The 25,856-nt window shown below is 39.2% G+C and overlaps 1 protein-coding gene across 8 annotated transcripts in view; it reads right to left on the minus strand.

The window, feature by feature from the left end:
- Window positions 1–9,129: 9,129 nt before the first annotated feature.
- TAB2 (TGF-beta activated kinase 1 (MAP3K7) binding protein 2) overlaps window positions 9,130–25,856 on the minus strand; it is a 62,159-nt gene continuing 45,432 nt past the window's right edge. For 3 of the 8 annotated variants that reach the window (XM_059700091.1, XM_059700092.1, XM_059700094.1), the window contains 4 exons: window positions 16,566–16,726; window positions 16,267–16,360; window positions 14,845–14,925; window positions 9,130–11,197 (listed from right to left, as the gene is read on the minus strand). In XM_059700091.1, the coding sequence (XP_059556074.1) occupies window positions 11,055–11,197; window positions 14,845–14,925; window positions 16,267–16,360; window positions 16,566–16,726 (479 nt within the window). In that variant the 3' untranslated portion in view covers window positions 9,130–11,054. Of the gene's footprint in view, window positions 11,198–14,844; window positions 14,926–16,265; window positions 16,401–16,565; window positions 16,727–25,856 lie in introns of those variants that run through there. The other 5 variants (XM_059700095.1, XM_059700097.1, XM_059700096.1 and 2 more) reach the window with 5 other exon arrangements.

A 25,856-nucleotide genomic window follows, 5' to 3' on the forward strand; every position in this document is an offset into this window, starting at 1 on the left:
TCCAACTTGAAGCAAAACCGATGCTGCTAAGCACAGCACGTGTGAGACGCACCTGGTGCATAGAGCAAAGGTCGCCAGCCTTTGGTAACCCCAAACTTAACCCCTTCCCCTTCCCACCCCGTCTCTCAGCTTCCCAACGTAAACCAGCTCTGAAGGGACAGGAAGCTAGTCTGTTTGAGCGTTTAGCCACACCCCTGACTAGTGAGGTTCTCTGCAGAATCACAGAAGCAGAAAAGCGGTACAGTTTATTGTTCTTCAGCAAAGGTGATGTGTGCTCACATTTAGAAATTTCTTCTTTTTTTTAAAAAAAATATATTTTATTGATTTTTTTTTTACAGAGAGGAAGGGAGAGAGACAGAGAGTTAGAAACATCGATGAGAGAGAAACATCGATCAGCTGCCTCCCGCACATCCCCCACTGGGGATGTGCCCGCAACCCAGGTACATGCCCTTGACCGGAATCGAACCTGGGACCCTTCAGTCCGCAAGCCGACGCTCTATCCACTGAGCCAAACAGGTCTCGGCATAGAAATTTATTCTTCTGAATTTGAACATCAGAATCTGAAGCCAAGATACTGTGTAATAAGCCCCTCCTCAAAGCAATCAGGCAACATACAGAGAAGGGACATGACAAGGTTGATGGCGTGACAGTCCATGGCCATGGGGCCCCGGGGGCAGACGGGCACAGGGTGGCACTGGGTCTTCTTCGAGGTTGTATTCCCAGAATCCAGAGAGCACTTGGCACATAGGATGCACTTTTTAAAAAAATCAAAATGCCAATTTCTCCTTCTAGGAAATAGAAACATCTGATCGTTGTTTGGGATTTGTCAGCACAAGATGTTACATAGCGATTGTAACCAGAGATATCAGTATTATATACAAGAGAATTACGAGAATGAAGCATAAACTTTAAGGAAAAGGCACTCAAAACTGGGGACCACGAAAGATAGGTTGCTCCCCTGAGAGCCTGTGAGCAGGTGCGAGGCCAGAGGCTGTGCCCACAGGATGTCCACGCCTGACCTCTGGGCCCTTCAGGACCACCGGTGGTGGCTGCGTGGGAGTGTGAGCACCACCGGAGCAGGGCAGCTCCTCTCTTCCTAAGAAAGAATGATCCTTTGGAAGGAAGAGAAGAACCCAAGGACGAGGAGAGTGCTGATCTTGGACATATGGCACAGCTCCCTCGGCCACTTCACAGTGTACCCACGGGCACCGACGCCGCAGTGCTGGCTGGAAGGAAAAGGGGGCCCCACAATGCTCCTCAACACAGGCTGGCTCGTCCAGTCAGCTTCTTGGCATTATTCAGTAGGTTATGGCCCGAGAAGCACATTGGCCAGAAACGTTGGTCACTAGATATAAAGTGGTGGTCTATCATAGAGGAGTTTGTATATATACGACTAATTTGAAATTGTAAATAAAACACAAGTTAGCAACAGTAAAGAAAATGAAAGTCCTCAAATGGAATGATGTCTGGGAGCCTTTGGCTTCGGATATGACAAGGTTTTACCTTATTTCTGATAACGACTAAGAGAGCATCCAGTTGGTAACTTGTTTTGTTTCTGCTTTTCTCTTTGCCTTTTTCCTGGGTGTCTGTTCATCAGGATGGGGTATGTATTGAATCGTATCAGATGGTCCCTCCCTAAACCTCCTTTTAAAACAACATTTTTAAAAATATATATTTTATTGATTTTTTATGGAGAGGAAGGAAGAGGGATAGTTAGAAACATCGATGAGAGAGAAACATCGATCAGCTGCCTCCTGCACACCTCCTACTGGGGATGTGCCCGCAACCAAGGTACATGCCCTTGACAAGAATTGAACCTGGGACCCTTGAGTCAGCAGGCTGATGCTCTATCCCAGGGGTAGGCAAACTTTTTGACTCGAGGGCCACAATGGGTTCTTAAACTGGACCGGAGGGCCGGAACAAAAGCATGGATGGAGTGTTTGTGTGAATTAATTCAAAGTAAACATCATTACATAAAAGGGTACGGTCTTCTTTTTTTTTAGTTTTATTCATTTCAAACGGGCCGGATCCGGGCCGCGGGCCGTAGTTTGCCCACGGCTGCTTTATCCACTGAGCCAAACCGGTGAGGGCTAAAACAAATTTTTAATATATATTTTTTTACTGATTTCAGAGAGAAGGGAGAGAGAGAAACATCAATGATGAGCTGCCTCCTGCACGCCCCCTACTGGGGCTCAAGCTCACAACCCGGGCATGTGACCTGACAGGGAATCCAATTGTGACCTCCTGGTTCATGGGTCGATGCTCAACCACTGAGTCACAATGGCAGGGCTGGGGTCATTTTAAACAGCAAAACCATCAACAAAGAGTACAAAAATGCAAACCATGTGGCAGTGTACAGACCGTAGAAAAGGACACAGTACACAGTGGCAGCTGAAACAGCCTCTTTGACCTCAGAGGGCACATAAGGGGACTCAACATTTTCACCGTTCTATGCATGTCCACGAATCCACGAATGATTACAGTGAGAAGGCAAACTCACAAACTACGGAATCCAAGGATGAGAATTGCTGGGATGTGCATAATGATTTCCCTTTTGTAAGCTCTCTAAGGCGGTTGCTTTATCTCCGGTGTTGTCTGCCACACTGACTATGGGAGGAATGATAGAAAAATAAAGTTACACTAGGTTACAAATTTATACGGTAACTTACAATTTGTTGTGCACCTACTGTGTGCCAGGCCCACACTGGGAGCAGGATATGCAGTGGTGAACAAAATCGAGACCCTGTCCTCACCATAAGAATACGAGTAGGACGACTAGCAAAAGGAGGCAGTAGCAAGGCTTGAAATGTAAAATTTCTCAAATGGAGATGATTTTAGAGACTGAGAATTGGTAACGGACGTGAGCGACCTTGGAATGAATAGAAATAAAAATCTATTTGCAGGCCCCAGGAGAGGCTGAAGGCAGAAGATCATAGTGGTTCAAAGCACATCGGACTGGAGTCAGACTGCTTCACGTTGAATTCTGGCCCCGAGTCTAAAGAGCTGTGCAGCCTTGGGTGAGTGACTTAACCTCTCTTCGCTTCGATTCCTCTTCTGTAAAATGGGGATAGCATACATCTATCTCTGGGCTGTGATGAGGATTACATGAGAATATTTGTAAAGCATTTAGAACAGTGCCTAACCTAGGAATAAGCACCTGTTAATCATGTTGTAAAGATTTTGTACAGTAATACTCAATTTATCTGAGGAAGCAGATCTTGTCAGATCAATTTGATTAACTTCAGAGAAATAAGGAAATGAAATGTGAGCCATTCTCACTGTTAGGGTGGGAAGATGCAGTCCTAGCCCTGAGGTGGACAGTCTGGTGTAAGGATGTGCTGAACAGACATACCTGACACTTAGGCTCAGCATCGGCACTGCCATTCTGCTCAGGGTCTGGTGAGTGACACACAGGCCTGCTGAGAAGGTGCTCAGATATGCAGGGAAGGATAACTTAGAATGAACTGTAGCCTGGCCAGCATGGCTCTGTGGTTGAGCATCGACCTATGAACCAGGAGGTAGGGTTCAATTCCTGGTCAGGGCACATTCCTGGGTTGTGGGCTCGATCCCCAGTGTGGGTTGTGGAGGAGGCAGCCGATCAATGATTCTCTCTCATCATTGATGTCTCTCTCTCTCTCTCTCTCCCTTCCTCTCTGAAATCAATAAAATATATATATATATTAAAAAAAAAGAATGGACTGGAAACAATGAAAGAGAAAGTAAAGTTTAAATAATCTAAACTATTAGAAAAAAAATTCTATAAAATAGCATAAAGTCAATAGCCCTGAAGTAAAACCACTGGTAGATTAAAAAACACACATTATAAAAGCAAAAACCAAAGGAGCAACCGACTGCACAATTCTGAGGTCAGCCGGGGTCCTTGTAAAAGCGCAGGCACAGTGCTGAACGCCACCGTGGGAAACCTCCAACACGCCCCTGACATAATCAAAAGCACATGGCATGCCAGGGCCAGAAAACATGCATTCAGCCCATTTTCTGAATGAACCGGGATGCCGAAGGTCCAATGTCCAAGCACAATTCATAAAACGAGGTAGAGGAAGCTGGCCCCTAAGGGAAGGAAAGTAGATTGTGTGAAGAAAGACTGAAGGTTGTTATTCTACCTGGAGAAGAGAAAGCAGAAGTGTGACTTGCATTGAGAATGACAGATTTTTTCTCTCTCTCTGTATCATGACTGTAGAAAACTGAGAAAACAGAATCAACGAGACTCATTACAGTAATAAAATCCTTTTACTCGTGGGTGGATGATTATGTCAGGCTACTATGAAAATGAAAGCCTTATACAACTCTCAGGGGGAGTTAGTTGTCTCAAGATTTCTGCACTGCAGCAAGTGTAGACACCAGAGCATGTATGCCCAGAGAAAAAAAAATGACAGTGGGCTTAAGGTTGTCAGTGAGTCTATTCTTCATTTCACTTGTTTAGAATGTGGAGGCCATTTGTTTCATGTAATGTGAAGCCAGTGCATTTAACAGCAGCATCTTAACAGTCATCAATAATAGAAAAGTAAGCTTGTGCTTAATGAGGAGGAATTTAGGTAGCAAGTTTTAAAAACTTTGCTTGTTTTTGTCATTTGACATTAAATATAATTATGCTTTGAGCAACTTCACAATCACCTATTGTCATGAAATGAAATTGCTTCGCATTCAGTAGCTTAGCAGGGTGTGGTTGCCCGGGTTGGTAAATTAGTGTTCTATGTGTGCACAGTCCTATTAGGAAAAGAACCTGGCACTTCAGCAAAAGGGTTTGTGAAATTACTGATAAAACCCAACAAGTAGTAATTAAGATTTCAAGCCAATTCATGTAATAAAACACACTTGTTTCATGGTATTCCTCACAGTGTCTTGGTTATGTACAACCAATCTACAAACATACAAATAGTTCTTGCTTTCTATTATTCCTTTAGTCGGAAGCCCACCCTTTTCACATCATCCTTGGGAAAGAGGAGAGCGTTATTATACACTTTGCATTCTATTTTCTTCTTTCTTCCCTCTTTTCCTGACCAATTTCCTCAGGAAAGAGTCCCTCATTCCTCTGTGCTTCAATGTTGAGGGGAAAAATTGGTTCTCTTGTTAAAGAACAAGAAGCCACTCAAATATCTGTATCCAAGAAAAGGCAACATTTGAGCTTGAAGTAAAATCGGATGTTAACAGAATCAGCATCCTCAATTTCAAATGCCAACTTCTTAATTTTCTGGAATATCTACAGAGGTCTCTACACTCCCATCCTCTTCCAGAACTACACAGAGATAATAAACATTCTCAGTTAACGTCACTATTACATTTACATACCCCAATAGTACTGTACCTTATGTCCATATTTCAAATGCAAAGCACTCCAGTTAACTGCCAGGTTGGCCTGGAAACCTATTATAATATTGGTCCTATGAGAAAATATATACCAAATTCAAAATGGTTAACTTGGAATTAAATGTTAGAAATAAATCTGGGCTGCAAGAATCATTATCACTGTCAACAATTACTGACCTCTTACTATGCATAAAGGTATTTACTGTGGGGGACACAGAGGGGTATGTCATAACATTTACTGTATCAGTACATGAATGCGGAGGTCAAAGTAGCAATGAATGCCAAGCGGGCAGAAAACACAGCAAGTGCAAAGAAAAGGTGCAGTTTGGAAGGGTTGGAAGGGTCTCATAATCTTGACCTTTGAAAGCTAAACTTAAGTAGAGAGATGAGAAATGAGATGGACAAAAGTACATTAATGGGGATGTGGAAAATACCTACACATTGCGGACGGATCACAGGAATTCTCGTGTTTTCATATTACACAGTGTTTTACAAAGTATCACACTTCAAAAAGATATTAGCTTGTAAGAACATGTAATAACTTCAAAATGCAATGGGTATTTAACGTTATGTAAAACGTTTTTTGTACTCATTCAATAGAAACTTACCTGGCCCCTGGGTAAAGTTAGCAATAAAACTACTGGTCCGCAACGTGTTAAGGGAAGTGACTAGGCCAGGTTAATGTAAGAGTATTCTGTTGGAAAGTAACAAACCATCTAGAAGAGGGAGGTGAGGACCAGACTACAGAACCTTACAGATTTCTGAGCAGCAGCGTGCGGTCTCCCTTCGTGTTTTTTATTCTAGCTGCAGTATGCCGAGGTGCAAGAGCCGGAGTCAGGGGACAAATTAGATCAGACTGTGAAAAGGCACTAAGCCTACTAGAACTGATGAGTGGGATTTAAAGTCTTTTTCTTTTTTTTAAATTTCTGGGAAGCACTTCCATGGTGAAGATGCTGCAGTATTTGTCCACTGTGCCATGAGGATTACAGTTTCAGAATGCAGATCTGTAAGTTGTAATGGTTCTACTATGGAGTTGAGTCCAGAGGAAGAATGTGTCCCTGCCCTCAGGAAAGGAGGAGGTAAAGATGATCTGTGAAGAAAGATGCTAGAAAGAAGTGTACCTTGGGTCAATTTTAGGCTTAAAAGAAATATGCAGTTGTGCAAACATTGGAGTCCTTTGAAGAGTTTATTTTCCTGGAAAAATAATTTGTTATGCTCCATAAAATGCGCAAGTAACAGAAATACGAACACACTTGATCTTTAGGTCAGCATAATTTTATCTTTGCAAAGCAACCAAACTTTTGATAAAGCAAAGAATTCAACCACAGTGACTGAAATATTAAATTCCGAGCCCCTGATATAGCTCTAGAGCCCAACGGTTCTCAACCTGTGGGTTGAGACCCCTTTGGCGGTCGAACGACCCTTTCACAGGGGTTGCCTAAGACCATCCTGCATGTCAGATATTTACATTACGATTCATAACAGTAGCAACGAAAATAATTTTAGGGTTGGGTCACAACATGAGGAACTGTATTTAAAGGGCCAGAAGATTGAGAACCACTGCGTCTATCTCTAGACCAATTCAGAGAAGTAGCAAACTTACCACTTTGTTCATTAACACTGTGGAGAAAAATGCCTTAAAACTCATTTGTACAAGAACATGGCCTACTACTTTAGGATAATCCAGTTCCTAGTGAGAGGAGGGATTGGTTCAGGAAGTTTCACATTAGTCCCCTAACACCTTGTGAGGTGGATTTAACGTGAATATAAAAAACAAGGAGGTATCCCAAGGTTACGGAGTAGATCTGGGGAGATGGCACAGTTTAACTGTCTTGAATCTTGAGATCTGTGAGGTCTACCTGGGGAACACGATGTGTCAGTGTTAAAATGCAATTGCTTTCATAATCTTTCCAAGCAACTAGGTAAATCAATAAATTATTATACTACACAGCAATTCTATTTTTGAACCAATACAGGAAATTTATAGTTACAAACATAATGCATTACCAAACATTTTTGTATGATCAACTACACTCCCTTAAAAAAGAAATCCAAACAGCTTGCTACAGAGGGGAAAAACCCAACCCGAGAAATATAAAGCTATAAAATTTTGTTTTCTTTAGAAAAAGTCCTTTCTTTTCTCTGTTGCCTGATTATATTTTCAGATGAAAGCAATAAAAATTAAAATGAAGCCCAGAGCGATTTTATGGATCTAATTGTAGCTTCTGAAAACTGAAGCCAGAAATGTGTTCACTTGTCATAGAGAAATAGAAGTATTTTGTAATGCTATATGGAAAACTATGCTAACACCCAGGAGGCAGATATTAAATCTGGAATGTCCTTTGTTGTCACTACGGATTTCTATTTTCTAAGGCAATGCAGCCAACTTTAATTACTCATGGACTGCATATTGTATCTTACACCATTCACTTCTTCAACCTATCATTGCTCACTAAAAACTTCCCATCAACATTAAATTGGGGTAGAGGAAACTTTGAAATGGGAGTTAACTTTGCTATTTATGAATGCTTTGATTAAAATATGTTTAAAATTAACAGCTAATCCCTGGCCAGAGCAGCTCTGTTGGGTGGATCTTCGGTTTGATTGCTGGTCAGGGCATGTACTGGAGGCAGCCCATCAATGTTTTTTGATTTTTTTCTTTCTCTTTCCCCGCCTCTTTAAAATCAATAAACATATCCTCTGGTGAGGATTAAAAAAAAAAGTTAATAGCTAATATTGGACTATCTATGGCAGGGGTCCTCAAACTACGGCCCGCGGGCCACATGCGGCCCGCCAAAAACATTTATCCGGCCCGCTGGGTGTTTTTGCCGCTGCTGTGTGCATAGGAATTTGTTCATAGTTTTCTTTAAACTACAGTCCGGCCCTCCAATAGTCTGAGGGACAGTGAACTGGCTCCCTGTTTAAAAAGTCTGAGGACCCCTGATCTATGGTTTTCTGCATAAGACAATAGATTGATCCAGGTTACTTTAAAAAATAAAAAATTTAACAGCAAAATAAATTTTTATTTTCCCCCATACAAATTTGTAATACAACACCCATCTCCATATAATGTATTTATGACAGTAGATACTGGTCAACATTTTGTTAATATAAAAGTCTTCCTGAGAAGTCCAGTTTACATGCACTGCTTGCTATCCACCTCCCCTTAAAATATAGAGAATGTCAGCACCCAGAGATAGTGACGAGAAACACAAGTCCATCTTTCTATTTGAGGTTCTTAGTGCGATGAGTCCTGGAAGGTGGTCTCCAGACCTGGTAGAGAATATTTCTGTCCCACCAGGTTTAAAAGACCAATCAAGGCAAGGCAGAGTTTTCTATAGTTCACAAGGGGATCAGTAAGTGCTACTTTGCTCTTTTCAAGTTCAGAAAAACTGAGTCATAAGTTGTTGAAAACTCTTAATACAAAGGTGCTCTTCAAGAGAAACACCATTCTCAGCACCGACACATTATTCCAGAGCAAACATTAACTAAATGACTCCTCAGGCTAAATGACCCAAGAAATCAGTTTCAACAATGGGGTAAACTTTAAAAAAACCCCAAAAGAAAGGAAAGGAAAAGCTCTAACTATGAAAAAAGAAACTACATTCATTTTTCTAACTCAGCTGAAACCTGGTTTCTCTCATCAGTTAAAAAGCCTGGGGAAATTAATAAAAATAACCCAAGAAATGCAGTTGAATGCCATGATGTCATGAGAAGACTCCAGACAATGAGTTTCTCTGGTTTCAATTAACTATAAATTATCTCCTGTCCCACAAACTTTAAAAACAAGCCACAAAATCCACATTAGAATATAAGTTTTTTAATTTTTATAAATAACTTATCTGTTACAAAGATAGTTTACCCAGCTAAATCACAAAACCATCAACTCAAGATATCCAAATTACATTTTATTAATAAAACAAGTAAAAACTGATTTATCAATCTTCACATAGAACTGCAGAGGAAGCTGAAAAACAAGGCCTATTTTTAAAGCAAAATGCATCAAATGTAAGGGCTGTGGGTCTACTGTCTAATTAACTAGGATTGTCATATTTCTTCACATATACACAGTGCAAAACCTGGAATTCAAGGCTTTGACATTCATATAGATCACCTGTAATAATCCTGTTTATTTAAAAAATATCCATTTGCAAACATTTACAATGGGTGACAGTCTACATTATCTCCTATCTTTTGCTACATTTCAGCACTTCCATTAGCCCCATTCTAAGCACTGATATATAATTTCATAATTCTTTTTAAATGCATACTGTTATTTCTTTTCTTGATTTTATTTAGTTATATACATTCCTGATCATCTGACTATTTATTTTCCTTATAAAAATATATCATGAAAATAAAGAGATGCTTGAGGTTGCTTCAGTGTTCAAGTTTGCTTTTCTTTTTTCCAGCTTTTCTTCAGTTGTCCTAAATATGACTAGCCTTGTTTTATAAATACACATGATACTGCCACCAAGTCAGGTTTAGAAACAAATTGCCCCAACAGTAAAGCATTTAAAACTTCTCTTTCTCTCTCCAAAAAAAAAAAGAAAAAAAAAAAAAAAGAAAGGGGCTGCTGTAGGTACTGCTGCTGTTGCTGGTTTTGAAACTGTACTTTCCCAATAGTAATCTCTTGTGGAAATTCTGTGGGACACCCGGCAGATGAAGCAAGTTTAACCTTGTTGCTCTTTCAGTGGGTTAAAAATTTCTTGTTTTAAGCTTCCCTGTGGAAGACAAAACACTGTTGTGTCACCCACCACTAGTCAGTATATAATGTAACCTATAGACAAAGGTCTTGTAATATCTTTTGCAATTCATTGTGCAGCATCTGTATGTCTTCACAGAATATCGGCACTCATGAGGGTAAAGCACAGAATAAGTAGAGGAAAGTTATTTTGTGCATAGTTTCATTTCATTAATGCTTTTTTTTATTTTAAGGCATTGCTTCTTTTGGGTAAGGCTTAAAAAGGGACATGATCGTGCTTAATCACTAAAAGGAAAAAAGAAAATTAGTTAACAAAAGACTATTACACTATACATATAGAAATATAAGGAAATAATAAAGGAGAAAAGAAATCACGTAAAGCAGACTTGAGAGATCTGTACAGTAGGAAAGCTTTGGGGTACTTCACTGCATGTTTGTACAGACGATGCATGCTGCTTTCCTTTTCATCTTTAGACCCTAGAGGCTGGCTTCAGAGTGGAGACGTTTTCAGGGAAGACAAAGACAAGGCCGAGAGTACCACAGATTTGTGAAGTTCTTCCCCTATCCGTGGGCACTGTGTGGCAGCAAACAGTTTTTAAATAGTTAAACCTTGTTCCTTTTCTTCACGTTTGTAGTGTTTCACTGAAAGCTTAAAAAAAAAGCCATCATTTTATTCCTTCCTCCTGTCAAAATTCAGTAGTGACATGAGGGGAAAAGGTACTGGGAACACGCAGGCATTAACATCGAGAATTATCCGTAACGGGCCACTGGTAACACTGTACATGGTCAGGCAGCGGGCAACCAGTCTTTCAGCAGATTACCTTCCATGCGATGAATTTCACCTGCCCATGATATTAGACTGAGGTATTCGCTCCGTGGGCTGACATTTAACATTAGCAAAACACCATCTTGTCACACCTTCAATTTGACAAAATCCTACGTAGCAGTGAAACTTTCCCCCTGATGACAGACTAGTTTCTTGAACTTCCGATGTGGTTTTGGAGAAGATGTAAGGCCGACTGGCTCAGAAATGCCTTGGCATCTCACACTGTTCACAGCGGATTAAGGCTGGATGGTTCAAAAAAGTACAGGCAGTGCAATTCCACTGAGCCCCCTCATCATCTTCTGTATCTTGAGTCTTGGGTGTTTTGATGGTGGACCTTTGATCTGTAAGGAAGCAAAATAATTATTTTAGAAGGGAAAATCACCAAGTCATAAACTACTGGCAATCTTAAGCACTATTTGTACTGCACAGCACGAAGCCAGTTGTTAACCAGATGAAGCATCTAAACTGACACACAAGCTTGGTCCTTACCAATCTCTATCACGTTGTTACTTCTCCATTGGGGAATAGCTACATGGACATTATGTAGTCAGTCACCTCAATATCTTCTAAAAGGGGAAGCCAGCATCATTTCCCCCAATTTATAGCAGGAGAAAAGGGAAATCAAATCATATAGTGACTGATAGCAAAGATTCCCATAATGTCACCTAAGATTGTGGAAAGGTGTCCTACTATAACACAATACTTACAGTGAATTTATAGTAAAGTTAGAGTTTCATTTCCCACTAAGCCGTATTTATATTTCTGTTTTCTACCAGGAACTAAGTTTTTGTTAAATGTTCTCTATCTGCTGAAAATGTAAGCTTTGAACACAAACAAAATATAAAGATGAAATAATTTCTATAATTTTATATAACTAATAAGAGGCCTGGAGAAGTTAACAGAGTAAAAATTTTACCATTTTCATTTTATTTTAAAATCAAATTTATTATGAAGCAGTAGAAAGAACACTAGATTGAAGGTTGTGAGAATGGGGTTCTACATCTGGCTTTGCTACTAATTCCTGATTTCTTTCCTCTGTGATCTTAGATAAATCATATATCCTTTAGGTCTAATCTTTCTTACTGATAGTATAAAGTCACTGCAGCTTTAAGAGGCCAATGTTCTAGAGTGTTTGAATGAACAGAGGTATCTTAAATATGAGAAATTATTATATTTCTCCAAAGTTGTGGCTAAAATGAAATTATACTTATGGATTGTTTTTAGGGGGATCCCATTATAAATTTGGAATAGTATTCCTTCAAATTATTTTGGGAAAGTTTAAAGTAAAAGTTATTAGAGCTCTCCTGTCAGGTTTTTAATTTAATGACTTAAACTATTAAATCAGTGTGTATTTAATGATTTAAACTATTAAAACAGTGTGTATTAATTTGCAAATTCTCCCTACTATCATTCAGTTACTGAGACAGTAACTAAATGATATATTTTCTATTTTAAAAGACAAACTATTGTATTATTAGATGAAAATATAGTAAGTTTTTATAATAATTTAAAAATAATTAAGTGGTGTTTAGTACTCCATGCCCCTTTAGCAGTACCTTATTTACTGATTAGTTTTCAGGAGCACTTTATTCAAAACTCCCAACTTCAGGCATTGGTCACAATATTTAGGCACATGCATGAGCAACTTGAAAATACTTGAAAAATCCAGGATCTGACAATACTAGTTAGTATCCCCTAAAACACCTTAAAATAAATACAGTTTAAAAAGTTTGACTTTTTACCATCTAAATTTATTTCATATTTCATACTTGGGAAACATGTTATAGAATGATTATTTTAATCTGGGGATCCATCCTAGTTACTAGAATTTCAGTTTTACTCAGGTGTTAGAAAACATTCTTGGCACATTATTTTGAAATTGTCTACCCTTTTTGTTTAACTACAAAGGATTTTTAGGTAGGAGGGGCCACTCAATCTATAATAACATTTCAATTTATTATTAAATACCAGCGTCTTCTTAATTAGTAATATCTAAGGTAATTAATAGAGGAGCTATACCTTTTTAAATGAACAATCTCTACTGCTTTTCTTACATCTGCACAATCTCACTTAGAACTTAGAATCACAAATATTTTTATTAAAGGTACTTGGAAACTAAATCATCAGAATTGAAAAAAGAAGTTACTTTGCAAAAGATGACCTGTAATTTCAGCTATTTAAAGAACTGCATTGTGAGGCAGATCTCATATTAAGAATGAAATAAATCTGTGAAACTACTTTCTCATTTTAGCCTCAAGGCAAAAATGATTGATTTGTTATTTCTTAAAAAATAACCAGCTACAAGTTTCTATATTTTGTGAAAAAGCTTTTAAGTAATGAATTTAAAAAAAAATTCACCATGCAAATTTTCAAACATATATACGAAAGTAGAGAGAATAGTAAAATAAACCCTCATGCACTTATCCTGCTTCAATAATTGTCAAAACCAGTCTTATTTTATATATATACTAGGGGCCCGGTGCACGAAATTCGTGCACTGGGTGTGTGTGGGGGGGAGTGTCCCTCAGCCCAGCCTGCCCCCTCTCACATACTGGGAGCCCTCAGGCGTTGACCCCCATCACCCTCCAATCGCAGGATCGGCCCCTTGCCCAGGCCTGATGCCTCTGGCCTAGGCGTCCGGCCCGGGCAGCGGGGACCCACAGCTGCAGCGGCCCCACGATCGTGGGCTTCGCTTTAGGCCCAGGCAAGGGACCTCTAGCTCCTGGGACTGCCAGCTTCGACCATGCCCAGCTCCCATCGCTGGCTCCACCCCTACTTTCTGCTATCACTGGCCAGGGCGGAAAAGGCACCTGATTCTCTGATCATGGCCCCAGGGCCGCCTTTGCCCTGCCCCCCAGCTCTTAGCTCCCCCCTGGGTTTCCGATCACTGTCAGTGGCAGGGGGCTTCTTCCTGCTTTCCCTTTCGCCTCCCTGCATTGTGCCTACATATGCAAATTAACCGCCATCTTGTTGGCAGTTAACTGCCAATCTTAGTTGGCAGTTAACTGCCAATCATGGTTGGCAGTTAATTTGCATATAGCCCTGATTAGCCAATGAAAAGGGTATCGTCGTACGCCAATTACCATTTTTCTCTTTTATTAGATAGGATTCCACCTCTCTCCTACCCTCAACACACAAGTACTTTATGTTGAAGCAAAAGAGAAAATTTTTCTTAGAAAGATTTTGATTTTTGAAAGAGTAAAAAGATTATTTAGAGGCAACTCATTCAGAATCTGAAATACCTACTTTGCTTTTTTTAAGGAAATAGGCTATGCCACCATTTTCTTTATTCCTTCCTTAACACCATATAGCATCCAGTGTCTGAATACTTGTGTACTGTGCCAAATGCCCTAATCTCACTTTTGCTCTGCTACAGTAACAGTTCATTACATTTCAGCTCAGAACATTTAAGTCACAAAATATCAAGATTAGGTAGGCCTAATTAAATTACACTTAAATTAATGCCTGGAGTAAAAATTCCACAAACATATTTTGACATTTCCTAGTTTGTAGAGCATATACTCTATGAATATCAATGATGTAAAATGACAGTAGGTCATAGTTTTCCAAAATCACTTATCTGAAATTCAGAGTATTTGATTATACAAAATTATGCATAAATTTAATAAAACAGGCTACTAATGAAAAATAAACTTTCCTATTATATCTTCCTCATCATTTGTAAAAAATTATAAAGAATACAAATTTTTATAACTGATGATTTTTTTTTTTTTTTTTGCCAAGATTGATATTTTGGGAGTGTGTAATGAATCCTAAGGAAACCTACTACTTTTTAAGAGCTAAATACATTACACTTTTGCATCCTCCCCAACTCTGAGCATATAAATAAAAATCAACAAATATGTTCCTAATGAATCCATCCAAGAATGTCTAGGTTTGAAGCACTTCTAGAGAGGAATGTTGCTAAAGTTTTCTGAAATCTTGCTTTCAATATGTAACAGTTTTCACACTCAATGGATACACTAACCTTTGGGTTTTGGAGGCACAGGACCTACAAATCCAATATTGTCATAAAAGTTATGAATAGCGCTGGGATTAAAATGTGGTCCTGAAATATATAAAAAGTAAATATTTCAATGTTTATAGCTCCAAATATTTTATTTTTTAAAAACCAAATATTTTATTTCTAAAAAATAATCACAGAAATGCTTTTCATTTATTTTGTACCTCTAATCTCAAATTATATGTAAGGATTTCAAAACAGCTGAGCTAGGCACAGTACAGTACTTGTAAGAGAGGTTGTAAGTGGTAAATTGGGGAAGAAGTCAAATTAATGCTAGTAATACAGTGACATAATTAGAACCAGACCCCTGTTCTATGGGACAAAATACCTAAAAATTTAACAATTTAAAATTTAATTTTAAGTGACCAAACATGGCCTTAAGCAACTAAACAGCGTGGCCTCCAATAAGTATAAAAACCTTGCACTGATGTAATATAATGGTTCAGATTTTAAACAAAAGGAACAAGTTCAGAATTATAGTTTCTAGACCAGCCCTTTCTTTTTCTCTCCAAAGTTAAATTATGGCATTTGCTATGAATGTTTCAAGATAAACAGCTTACTAATGTTTTAAAAGAAAATAGAATGAATCATCTTTCAGTTTTAATGGATTCTGGCACACACTCAAAAGTATTATTAAGGACTTTTTTTTGTTGTTGGCTTCCTTCCCTTTCCTATCTTTTCCATTTTACTAGTATATATTTCTATTATTTCCCAACCTCAGAATTAGGTTTAAGTTATAAAATTTCATTTTAATTGTTTATGAAAGTGAATTAAATTGTCAACTTTTTTTTTAACTACAATAAGCATCGATTACTTGTCAATAATAGTTCAAGCATAATAAACTATCATTGTTCTAAAAATGTACAAGCAGTATTTTTATTCTCTTCTCTATTTGTCAATTAAGATAGTGTCATTAGGTAGGGATGCTTTTTAAATTATGTTTTGAAAAGCGTAATTCTTGAAAGGTAAAAGGGCAAATGGGAAATACAAAAAAGGTGTATGAGCACATATATTTTAAAGTTAATAAATGTGATTGTAACACATTTCTCTAATACATAATAGCTAATAACACATTTCACTTAATACATAATGGCTAATACTTTTGACAATGCAGCCAGAGATACTACTCCTTGTCTTCCCTTAACACATGACTTAAGCAGATTTGAAGAATATAAATGTATCAAATTATTCCTCAATCAAATATATTTTTTGGGGGGGGGAGCTTGAGAAAGAGAACATAAAAACCCAGTAGTTCTTTAGCACTATCTGGATCCAAAGTCAAATCTGAAACAATAAGATTATGATTGATAAATCTGTTTTCAGCCACAGGAAAAGAGTTGGTATATTTATACATTGAATTTCTGCTGAATATGCACTGAACTTTACCTCGGGCTTGAAAAAGATCAATTTCTTTGGTTAAGCAGTCAATGTCAATCTGGAGTTGTCTATTACAACTTCTCAACTGCTGCATTTCTTCCAGCTGAAAGATAATTCCATGTGAGAAGGATCTACATTGAATTCTCGTGTCATTAGTTAGAAAAGTTGAGTTTGGCAGGGGAAGGTAAGAACAGAAGAACAAGTATGAATTAAGAGCTTTTAAAACTAGATCAAGCTTTTATATTTATGACAGATTGCCTATTCACACATTCAAGCACAGAGATCACAACAGTTATAGAAAGACTTACTGAAGGTATTTGGGATATGGAATTTGATCTTTTCAGGCGCCTTCGAGTTAGATTATTTTCCATTTCATTGACCTCAGATTTTAGTTTATCCAGCTTTTTCTTTTGAATCTCAAGTTCTCTTTGAAGTCGTTCCATTCTGGCCTTCTGGTGTACCAATAGAGCTGCAATACATATTAGTAAACATGAGAACTCACCCACTTTAGTCAATTAACCTTTCAGCAGCATTGGGAAAAAAAATAAATGAATATTTCTGTGACAAGAGTTTGCCAAAAGTGCCAAAGATACATTAAAACAAAATATTGTGAGTTTAAACATTTGAAATTTCAAAACTTCTTAACTTGAAAATTACCTTAATTATTTAAGTGGACAAATGTCACTCTTTTAAAAAAATTTTTTAAGGGTTTGGATAAACCCACTTTATGGCCAAAGATAACATTTTTAGGCTATTACTTCTCTAAAGGCTCTAGTCTAGTCAATTAACCTACTTAACTACTACTTAATCTACATCTGACCTCTTGAAAGCCCTTTTACTCCAAAAAGTCTGATATGTCTGAACTATTCAGAGGTATTCTAATAGAAACATTTTATAAATATTTTAGAAGGGGTGGATTAGGTTTAATTTATTTTGATGACTCAACAAATAAAACGGATTGATTTTAATCCAAATAAATGTTAACATTAAGTTGTTGAAACTGCAGAGTAAAAACTATATATTGAGAGAAATCAAAAACATATTTTCTTATATTCCAATCACATTTTATAAAAATATTTTCCTAAGATATTTTTTAAAAAGCACACAAGTAATTTTGTAGCATGAATGACGAACTGCTTGGGAAACCTAAGCCATAAAAGTTGATATATGTTCTTGTGAGCCATCCCTGGACAATATGAGGCTCATGTTTTTTAGGGTACTGGACTGAAAGTGAAGATACCTGAATCCACTTCTATAAAAAGGCAGCTTGGGATGATTCTACCATGAGAAAACAGGCAGATTTGGAAAAGCACAATAAATGACCTTTAAAAATGAAAAACAGTAATTAAAATAAAAAGACAAGGAGATTAAACAGATTAATGCTGAACAGTCATCTTCAACTAAACTCAAACTTCCATGAATCTAAAAAATAAAGGAAAGGTTATGGCATATTAACATACACATTCAGGTCACTTAATCTAGTGTATTCTAGAACCAGAATCAGGGTGTGGAATGGGGAAGGCTGTTAGGCTCAAGTACTTCAAAATGAACTTTAAACAGTTGACAATTTTTCCCAACAAAAATATGACACTAATACAATCCACAGATGTTTCCCTCTGTAATTTTCCTTTCTTATTTACTGGAAGAAACAAATACAGGGCATTATGTTTCAGTTTTAAAAACCATGGTTAATTTTGATAAGCATGAAAATCCTGGTATCTTCCCTGTCATTTCAATATACTAGTACATTGTGTAACACAAGGAGGTGTTTTTGAAGGTACACATATTCCTGGTTGAAAACCTGTTTACCCCAGCTTGTTTTGTCAAGCTTGTATTATTAATTTGATTTTATTTGAACTACACAGTTTTATCCCTCTATTACTAAAATATAGGAATTCTGCATCAGGGTTTATTTATTGTCCTAAAAGAAGATGAGGACATGGGTTCTAGTTTTTGAGTGGGCAACAAGAAAAGATGGAGGCAGGGAGTGGAATGTAGGGAAAGGCAAAGGCAAAGCAGAAGTAGTATACTTTCCTTCATTTCTAAACTCCAGCCACCAACCAACATGTCTTAAGTGGCATCAGTTAACAATTTGTTCAAATTAATAATTATTTAAAAGTAGTATTTCTTAAAATGCTGAAGATTTTCTCCCCAAAAGTTGTTATATTTTTTTCTAAATGTGTAAAAGAATAATTAAAGACATTTACTTAGTGGTTCTAAGGACTAAATGATGGTTTGCTTATGCTGAAATTAGAAAATAAGATACGCATTTGTGATTTCATTCAATATTATCTATGGAGAGGGGGGATGAGAAAAGATTTAAAATTAAAATTCAGTTTATATCACACTTGAGTGGTCACAATTTAAACCACAGGGCAGACAGAGACTTCAGGGTTTGAAATTATTATAACCATTAGCCCCAGGCTGGTGATTTTCTTGGGGTGCCTGGGAGAAGCAAATGCAAACTGCTCCAGCAACCCACTTCCACCACCAGGGAGCTACTACAATGGGATCCATAGAGGAAAAATACTCAATGACGAGAAGGTCTCAATAGAAAAATTATGACCAAATATGAATATATCTATGCTTAAACTGAAGCCCTAAAATACTATGAACCCACTGTCTTAGAATTTAAGAGGTATTTCTTTCTTGTAAAAATAAAATCTTAGAATGACTATGTTACTTAGAAATGACAGACCTAGTTTGTAGGCTACCCAGGATCTCTTAAGTATGTCTATTAATTACAAACAAACTATAAATGCTCTGAAAACAGTAGGAAAGAGATATGATCTCTATTTCTTAGCAATTCTTTCTTCTATGTGCCCAGATTTTTATGTGTCTAGTTCTCTTTTCATTTGTGGTCTGGGATTTTTACATAGAAATCTGAGAATAATAAATTACAAAGAAAAGGGTCAAGGTAAATTTCTAAAAGTTGCTATAAAAATTCAGCTAAAATCAAACTTTTTTTCTAGTTGTAGTTTTTGCAATTTTAACCTGCATTGTATAAAATATTACAGTACATACCATTAAGAAACAATATCAGACCCATAATGAAGAAAAATATTTATTGTTTATTTATAGACATTTTCACTCTGATCAGCTTCCACTAAGTGAAAAGGGTTGGATGTTGATTGGGAAGAAAGAACCATGACAATTATATTTCCAGGGTCTAAAAAAAGGGGGAAAGCTTGGAAAGAGACTCAGGAAAGCTTACAAAAATGAGGGCTACAGTTATGGGAAAAGGCTAGAAAATTCTACCTCATCTATGGGAAATGATTGAATAGGGATTTAAGGAAATCCCTTAGACTGGCTTTTTATGTTTTTCTTTCTCTTGGCATAGTGAAATAACTGTTATCTAATAAAATTATACCAACCACACATACACATGAATTAATAAGCTCATGCACATCCAGTAACATGTACTTACATAGGAGGGGTGATTTGTTACAGACTGCAGTGGGTAAGCTGAAGGAAATCTCTCCATTTTTATTATTTACATACTAGAGGCCTGGTACACAAATTCGTGCATGGGTACGGTCTGGATGGCCGCCCCCTCCACCATGGGTCAGGCCGGTGGAGCAGGGGGGCGAGGAGGGGACGCATGCAGGAGGTTGGCAGGCTGGACCCGTCCCCAATTGGGGTGGGGGGGTCCTGATTGGGGGCCAGGCCGGCAGGGGGAGGGGCCACAGGAGGTTTGGGGGGCCAATCGGGGCCCACATCAGGCCAGTTGGCCACCACAGTGCGTGTCATAGCGACTGGTTGTTTCGCCATTCTGATCACTTGGCTTTTATATACTAGAGGCCTGGTGCACAAATTCGTGCAAGTGCGGGGTCCCTTGGCCTGGCTGGTGATCATCAGGGCCGACTGGGACCAATGGGGGCTAGCTGGCCAGGGGGAGGGACTGCAGGAGGTCGGCTGACCGTGGGAGGTTTGCTGTGGAAGCGTACTCCTGCGTTGAGCGTCTGCCCCCTGGTGGTCAGGGTGCGTCATAGTTATCATCTGGTTGTAATAGTCGCTTAGGCTTTTATATATATACTAGGGGCCCGGTGCACGAAATTCGTGCACTGGGTGTGTGTGTGGGGGAGGGGAGTGTCCCTCAGCCCAGCCTGCCCCCTGTCACATACTGGGAGCCCTCAGGCGTTGACCCCCATCACCCTCCAATCGCAGGATTGGCCCCTTGCCCAGGCCTGATGCCTCGGCCAGAGGCGTAGACCCCCATCACCCTCCGATCGCCTGATCGGCCCCTTGCCCAGTCCTGACGCCTCCGCCAGAGGTGTCAGGCTTGGACAGGGGACCCCCATCTCTCCCCGATCACTGGCTCTGGCCCCCGCCCAGGCCTGAGGCCTCTGGCCCAGGAATCATGCCTGGGCAGGGGACCCCCATCTCCCTCTGATCGCTTGCTCCACCCCCCGCCCAAGCCTGACGCCTCTGACCCAGGCTTCAGGCCTGGGCAAGGGGACCATCATATCCCCCCAATCCCCGGCTCCGCCCCCCACCCAGGCCTGATGCCTCGGCCAGAGGAGTTGACCCTCATCACTCTCCAATCACCAATCACCGGATTGGCCCCTTGACCAGGCCTGAGGCCTCTGGCAGAGGTGTCAGGCCTGGGCAGGGGACCCCCAGCTCCCCGCGGTTGCAGGCTCCGCCCCTGCCCAGGCCTAACGCCTCTAGCCTAGGTGTCCGGCCCGGGCAGCGGGGACCCGCAGCTGCAGCGGCCCCGCGATCGTGGGCTCCGCTTTAGGCCCAGGCAAGGGACCCCTAGCTCCCGGGACTGCCAGCTTCGACCGTGCCCAGCTCCCATTGCTGGCTCCACCCCTACTTCCTGCTATCACTGGCCAGGGCGGCAAAGGCGCCTGATTCTCCGATCATGGCTGGGGGGCAGGGCAAAGGCGGCCCTGGCGGCTCTTAGCTCCCCCCTGGGTTTCCGATCACTGTCAGTGGCAGGGGGCTTCTTCCTGCTTTCCCTTTCACCTCCCTGCATTGTGCCTACATATGCAAATTAACCGCCATCTTGTTGGCAGTTAACTGCCAATCATAGTTGGCAGTTAATTTGCATATAGCCCTGATTAGCCAATGAAAAGGGTATCGTCGTACGCCAATTACCATTTTCCTCTTTTATTAGATAGGATAGATAGATAGACCCATGGTCGGCAAACCACGGCTCGCGAGCCACATGCGGCTCTTTGGTCCCTTGAGTGTGGCTCTTCCACAAAATACCACGTGGGGGCGCGCACATACAGTGCGATTGAAGCTTTGTGGCCCATGCCCAGAAGTTTGTATTTTGTGGAAGAGCCACACTCAAGGGGCCAAAGAGCCGCATGTGGCTCGTGAGCTGCGGTTTGCCAAGCCGCAGTTTGCTGACCACTGATATAGACTAATATGGACTTAAAATGCCAAGCTATTAAGAATAAATTATATTAAGATTTTTGTTTAAGGATAATTTGAGCATTATATTTATATATATTCTACTGCCTCCTAAAACACCATGAAAATGATATGAATAAAACTGGTACAATCCAGTGGTACCACAGAAAGTAGGCAATTAATGGACAAGAGATTTCAGCCAGTTTCTGGAAGACTGAATGAGAGCAGATGAAATGGCATAGACTTATGAAGGATGGTGAAGAAAGCTACAGTCTCATAGATAAGGAAAGCACTTAACACAAAGAGGCAGAACGTGCCCTGCAGAAATCTAGAGGCTCCAGACTTTGGAGAATACAGATAACAACAGGAGACAGAAGTAAGGAATGGGCCAGAAATCAGGAGCTTAACTGGATGTCTGTTTATAGAACAGTCAACCTCTCCCCATCCCACTGAAGGGTAAGTACCTGTAAGCTTATTTGTAAGGCTCCCAAATGTATTTCTCAAGCCGGTCCACAAATGCAGGGATGCTAGGTGGTGATGATGGAGTGTTCTCTTGTGGCAGCTGGCTCCTGACTTACTCAACACAAAGCAGTCTGCCAAGTAACTAATCTCACTTTTTACACAAGATTTTCAATTAGCCTTCATAGTCCTTTATTCTTAAAACATATGAACCAATAGACAAGGACCACAACACATTTGAGGGACATTTGATAAGAAAAAGATCTAGATAAACAATGGGAAAGACTAAATCTAGGTTAAGTGGAGATAACTGAGGAGAGAGCTGAGAACTTAAATTCTAATAAATATCATTAACAGATTTGAGACAATAATGTACCCATAAAACACAAATCTGCTATGAAAAAGGAGCTAGAGAACTAGGTATTAGAAATTTAAAAACATCACTGATGAAATGAAAATTTCATATATAGATTGGAAAATTAATTGTAGAATGGAAAGACAAGGTGGAATATATGAGGATATAACAATGCAAAATAAATAAAAAGTTGGTCCAGAATGTTAAATAGCTGAATAATTGAAGTTCTATAAAGAGACAACAGAGAGCTGAAACCAGTTTGGCTCAGTGGATAGAGCGTCGGCCTGCGGACTGAAAGGTCCCAGGTTCGATTCCCGTCAAGGGCATGTACCTGGGTTGCGGACACATCCCCAGTAGGAGATGTGCAGGAGGCAGCTGATCAATGTTTCTCTCTCATCAATGTTTAGAACTCTCTCTCTCTCTCTCCCTTCCTCTCTGTAAAAAATCAATAAAATATATTAAAAAAAAAAAGAGAGAGACAACAGAGAAACGGAATCAGAATGGCTGAAGGGAGTTACCAGTTTTTAAACTCAGGGGGTCCACTGAAAGTGGGACAAGGGATTAAAAAAAAAAAAGACTTCACCCAGACACATTGTGTTTATGTACAGAAGCAATGTATATAATGTGCATACAGAACATATATAAATGTATGCATACAAATATGTATAACTTGATAAAATGAAATATCCAATATAATGTCTGGGTAAAGACTATACTGCAGTTTCATTTGTGGTATTTGCATTGAACCACTATTTCAAGAGTTTACAGATCATTACACTGTATTTATAAATCATCATCACACAAAAAAATGGCAGCAGAGTAGGAGGATGCTGCACAGACATGCTCCCAGGAACAAGTTGGAATTACAACTGAAATACTGAAAGGCTTCCCGAATAATCAAAGGAAAACTCACAGGCGAGAACCCTGATACCCAAGGCCCGAAAGGGCTGGCCAGGTACCCACACATGGCAAATGAAGTCCTGGAGAGATATCTCAGCTGTTCGGGTGCCACTGAGAACTCTGGGATCTAATCCCGAAGCTGGGCTCCCCATTAGATAGCACCAAGCGGAAGAGGGTACCCACATAATATCTAGCTGTGAAAAGCAGTGGGGTGCTGTCTGCCAGGGAGTGGCAGCTGAAAGTTCAGGCATCCTCTTAAAGGGCCAATGCACAAAAATTCCCTGTGGAGCCACCCACCCTGTGCTCTGGCAGAGGGAGGATGAAATGGACTGGAGCTGTGAGAGCAGAACCCAGGACTGGGGACTCAGGGGATAGAGCTTAGAAGGCAGACGCCCCAAGTTTCCTGGGCTGAGTCATTCCCTCATGCAGAGGAAGACATCTTTCCCACAGAGACATCTGCCTTGCCTGGGGGGAAGACAGTCGACACACCCTATTGGAAAACACCTTGCCCTGAGGCCACTGAAGAGAATAAAAGTAACAATTAGGCTCCAGGCAGAAGCAACTGCCCCACCCTGTTGAAAAAAAACTCTCGCCACATCTGGGGGCAATTCAACTCGGAATCCTATTAGTCTGCAGTGTAGACAGAGGCAGTCTGTGGAGGCTTTGTCTGATCCAATTAGTCAGAAACAGCCTTTAACACCGCCCTGCACTAGAGATTGAGAAGTACAGAGGACCTACCTAAAACAGTCACAAACCCAGACAGACAACCAAAATGAGGAGACAAAGAACAACCCCCAGACGAAAGAACTAGCGAGTTCTCCAGAAGAAGAGAAATGAAGCAAAGATAAGAAATTTATCTGAAACAGAGTTCAGAATAAAGTTCATTTCATTTCACATTTGGAAAAATTCAGCACTTTAGATTTTTCATTATCAAGTATATTTCTCAATTAAACTTCAAGTTCCTTGAGGATAAAAATTGAAGTTTTATATTAAACCTTGAAAATTATAGTCACTTGATGGATATCTATTATATGTAAAATAATGAAACAATTTGACTTTTAATGGATAATAGAGTAAAATTCTAATATTAAGTCCAAGAAATAGAAATATTGACAGAAAAGTTGAGATTTATATTAAAGTCTCGTATATTTAGTCTTAATATTTTTCACTTAGTAAGACAATACATTTTTGAGATATGGCAAGACTTTTAGGTTGCTGACATTGCAGAACAGTGGCTTTTTATATGCTTGTTCTAACAAGGAAATAAGTGGCCTATTTAACATCTATCATACATTGCCTTCTTTGGTTTTCTAAACTTACTTACTATTTTAGACCAAATATAGTCTAAATAGACCAAAAAAAAACAACAACAGTAAAAAAATATTTAGTACCTTTTAGATCATCTTTCAGTCAAAACTAAAATTTAATAAAGATAATTTAAGCATGCAACTCCCTCTTGTGGTTGATAAGTTAAAAAACTAGGGCTCTCAAAGAACTCCAATAAGTTTGCTAGATGTTTTATATAGCAATTTTAGAAAACTTAGCCTTTACTAAACTTTTGTCAGTTTCTGATGAACAATGAAGATAAATTTTTACCTAGCTTTATTTGTAACTAGAGAAACACACCTGAAGCTCTGAGTCTAGATGGTGTAAGCTTTACTAATTTTAGGCATTTAATAGTTTAAATAATGTCTAATTACTCCAGAAGCTAAAAAAAGAAAACGAAATGTGCATATTAACAAAATACCTTTGCCATTGGAAAATGTACCAGCTATGTATGGATACAAAGATCTTAGGCCTTTTTTATTTTTATTGATTTCAGGAAGGGAGAAGGGAGAGAGAAACATCAATGATGAGAGAGAATCATGGATCAGCTGCCTCCTGCATGCCCCTTACTGGGGATCGAACCCACAACCTGGGCATGTGTCCCTGACCAGAATCGAACCACAGGCCAATGCTCTATCCACTGAGCAAAACTGGTTAGGGCTTAGGCCTTTTTTTTTTTTTTTTTTTTTTAATTTGCCATTGGAAATGTAATAGGGACTTCTTTTAGGTTTTTGCCAGTCATGGTAAGTTTTATATGCTTAAGTCAGGTACATGTCTAAGTCATTGTAGCTAAAGAGGTACAATGTCAGCTTCTAAAATAAACAAAGATTATTCTAGAGTGTAACTGTTGACAGCAGGAATATCTGTTTTATACGCCACTAATTACAGTCACTTGGTGACTGAGTTGCAAAGAATGTAGAGATGGCAATTATTCTAAAATAAAGCATCATGATGTTTCATCTATTTTGCTATTTTTAAGGTCAGTTTAAAAATCAGATCTTGTAACAGTTCTGCAAGTAGGCCCATAATTTGGGCAACAAACATAGAAAGAAGACTATGAGAAATGATGTTTAACCTCTATAATTATTTTTGAGAAATTTCAATTATTTGTACAGCATTATTAATAACAGGTGAACATAAGGCCTCTGATTGATAATACTTTGTTGGCATTCATTTGTATATCATTAAGAGCTGA

Source organism: Myotis daubentonii, chromosome 6 (assembly GCF_963259705.1).
Source record: "Myotis daubentonii chromosome 6, mMyoDau2.1, whole genome shotgun sequence".
Taxonomy (NCBI): Eukaryota; Metazoa; Chordata; class Mammalia; order Chiroptera; family Vespertilionidae; genus Myotis; species Myotis daubentonii.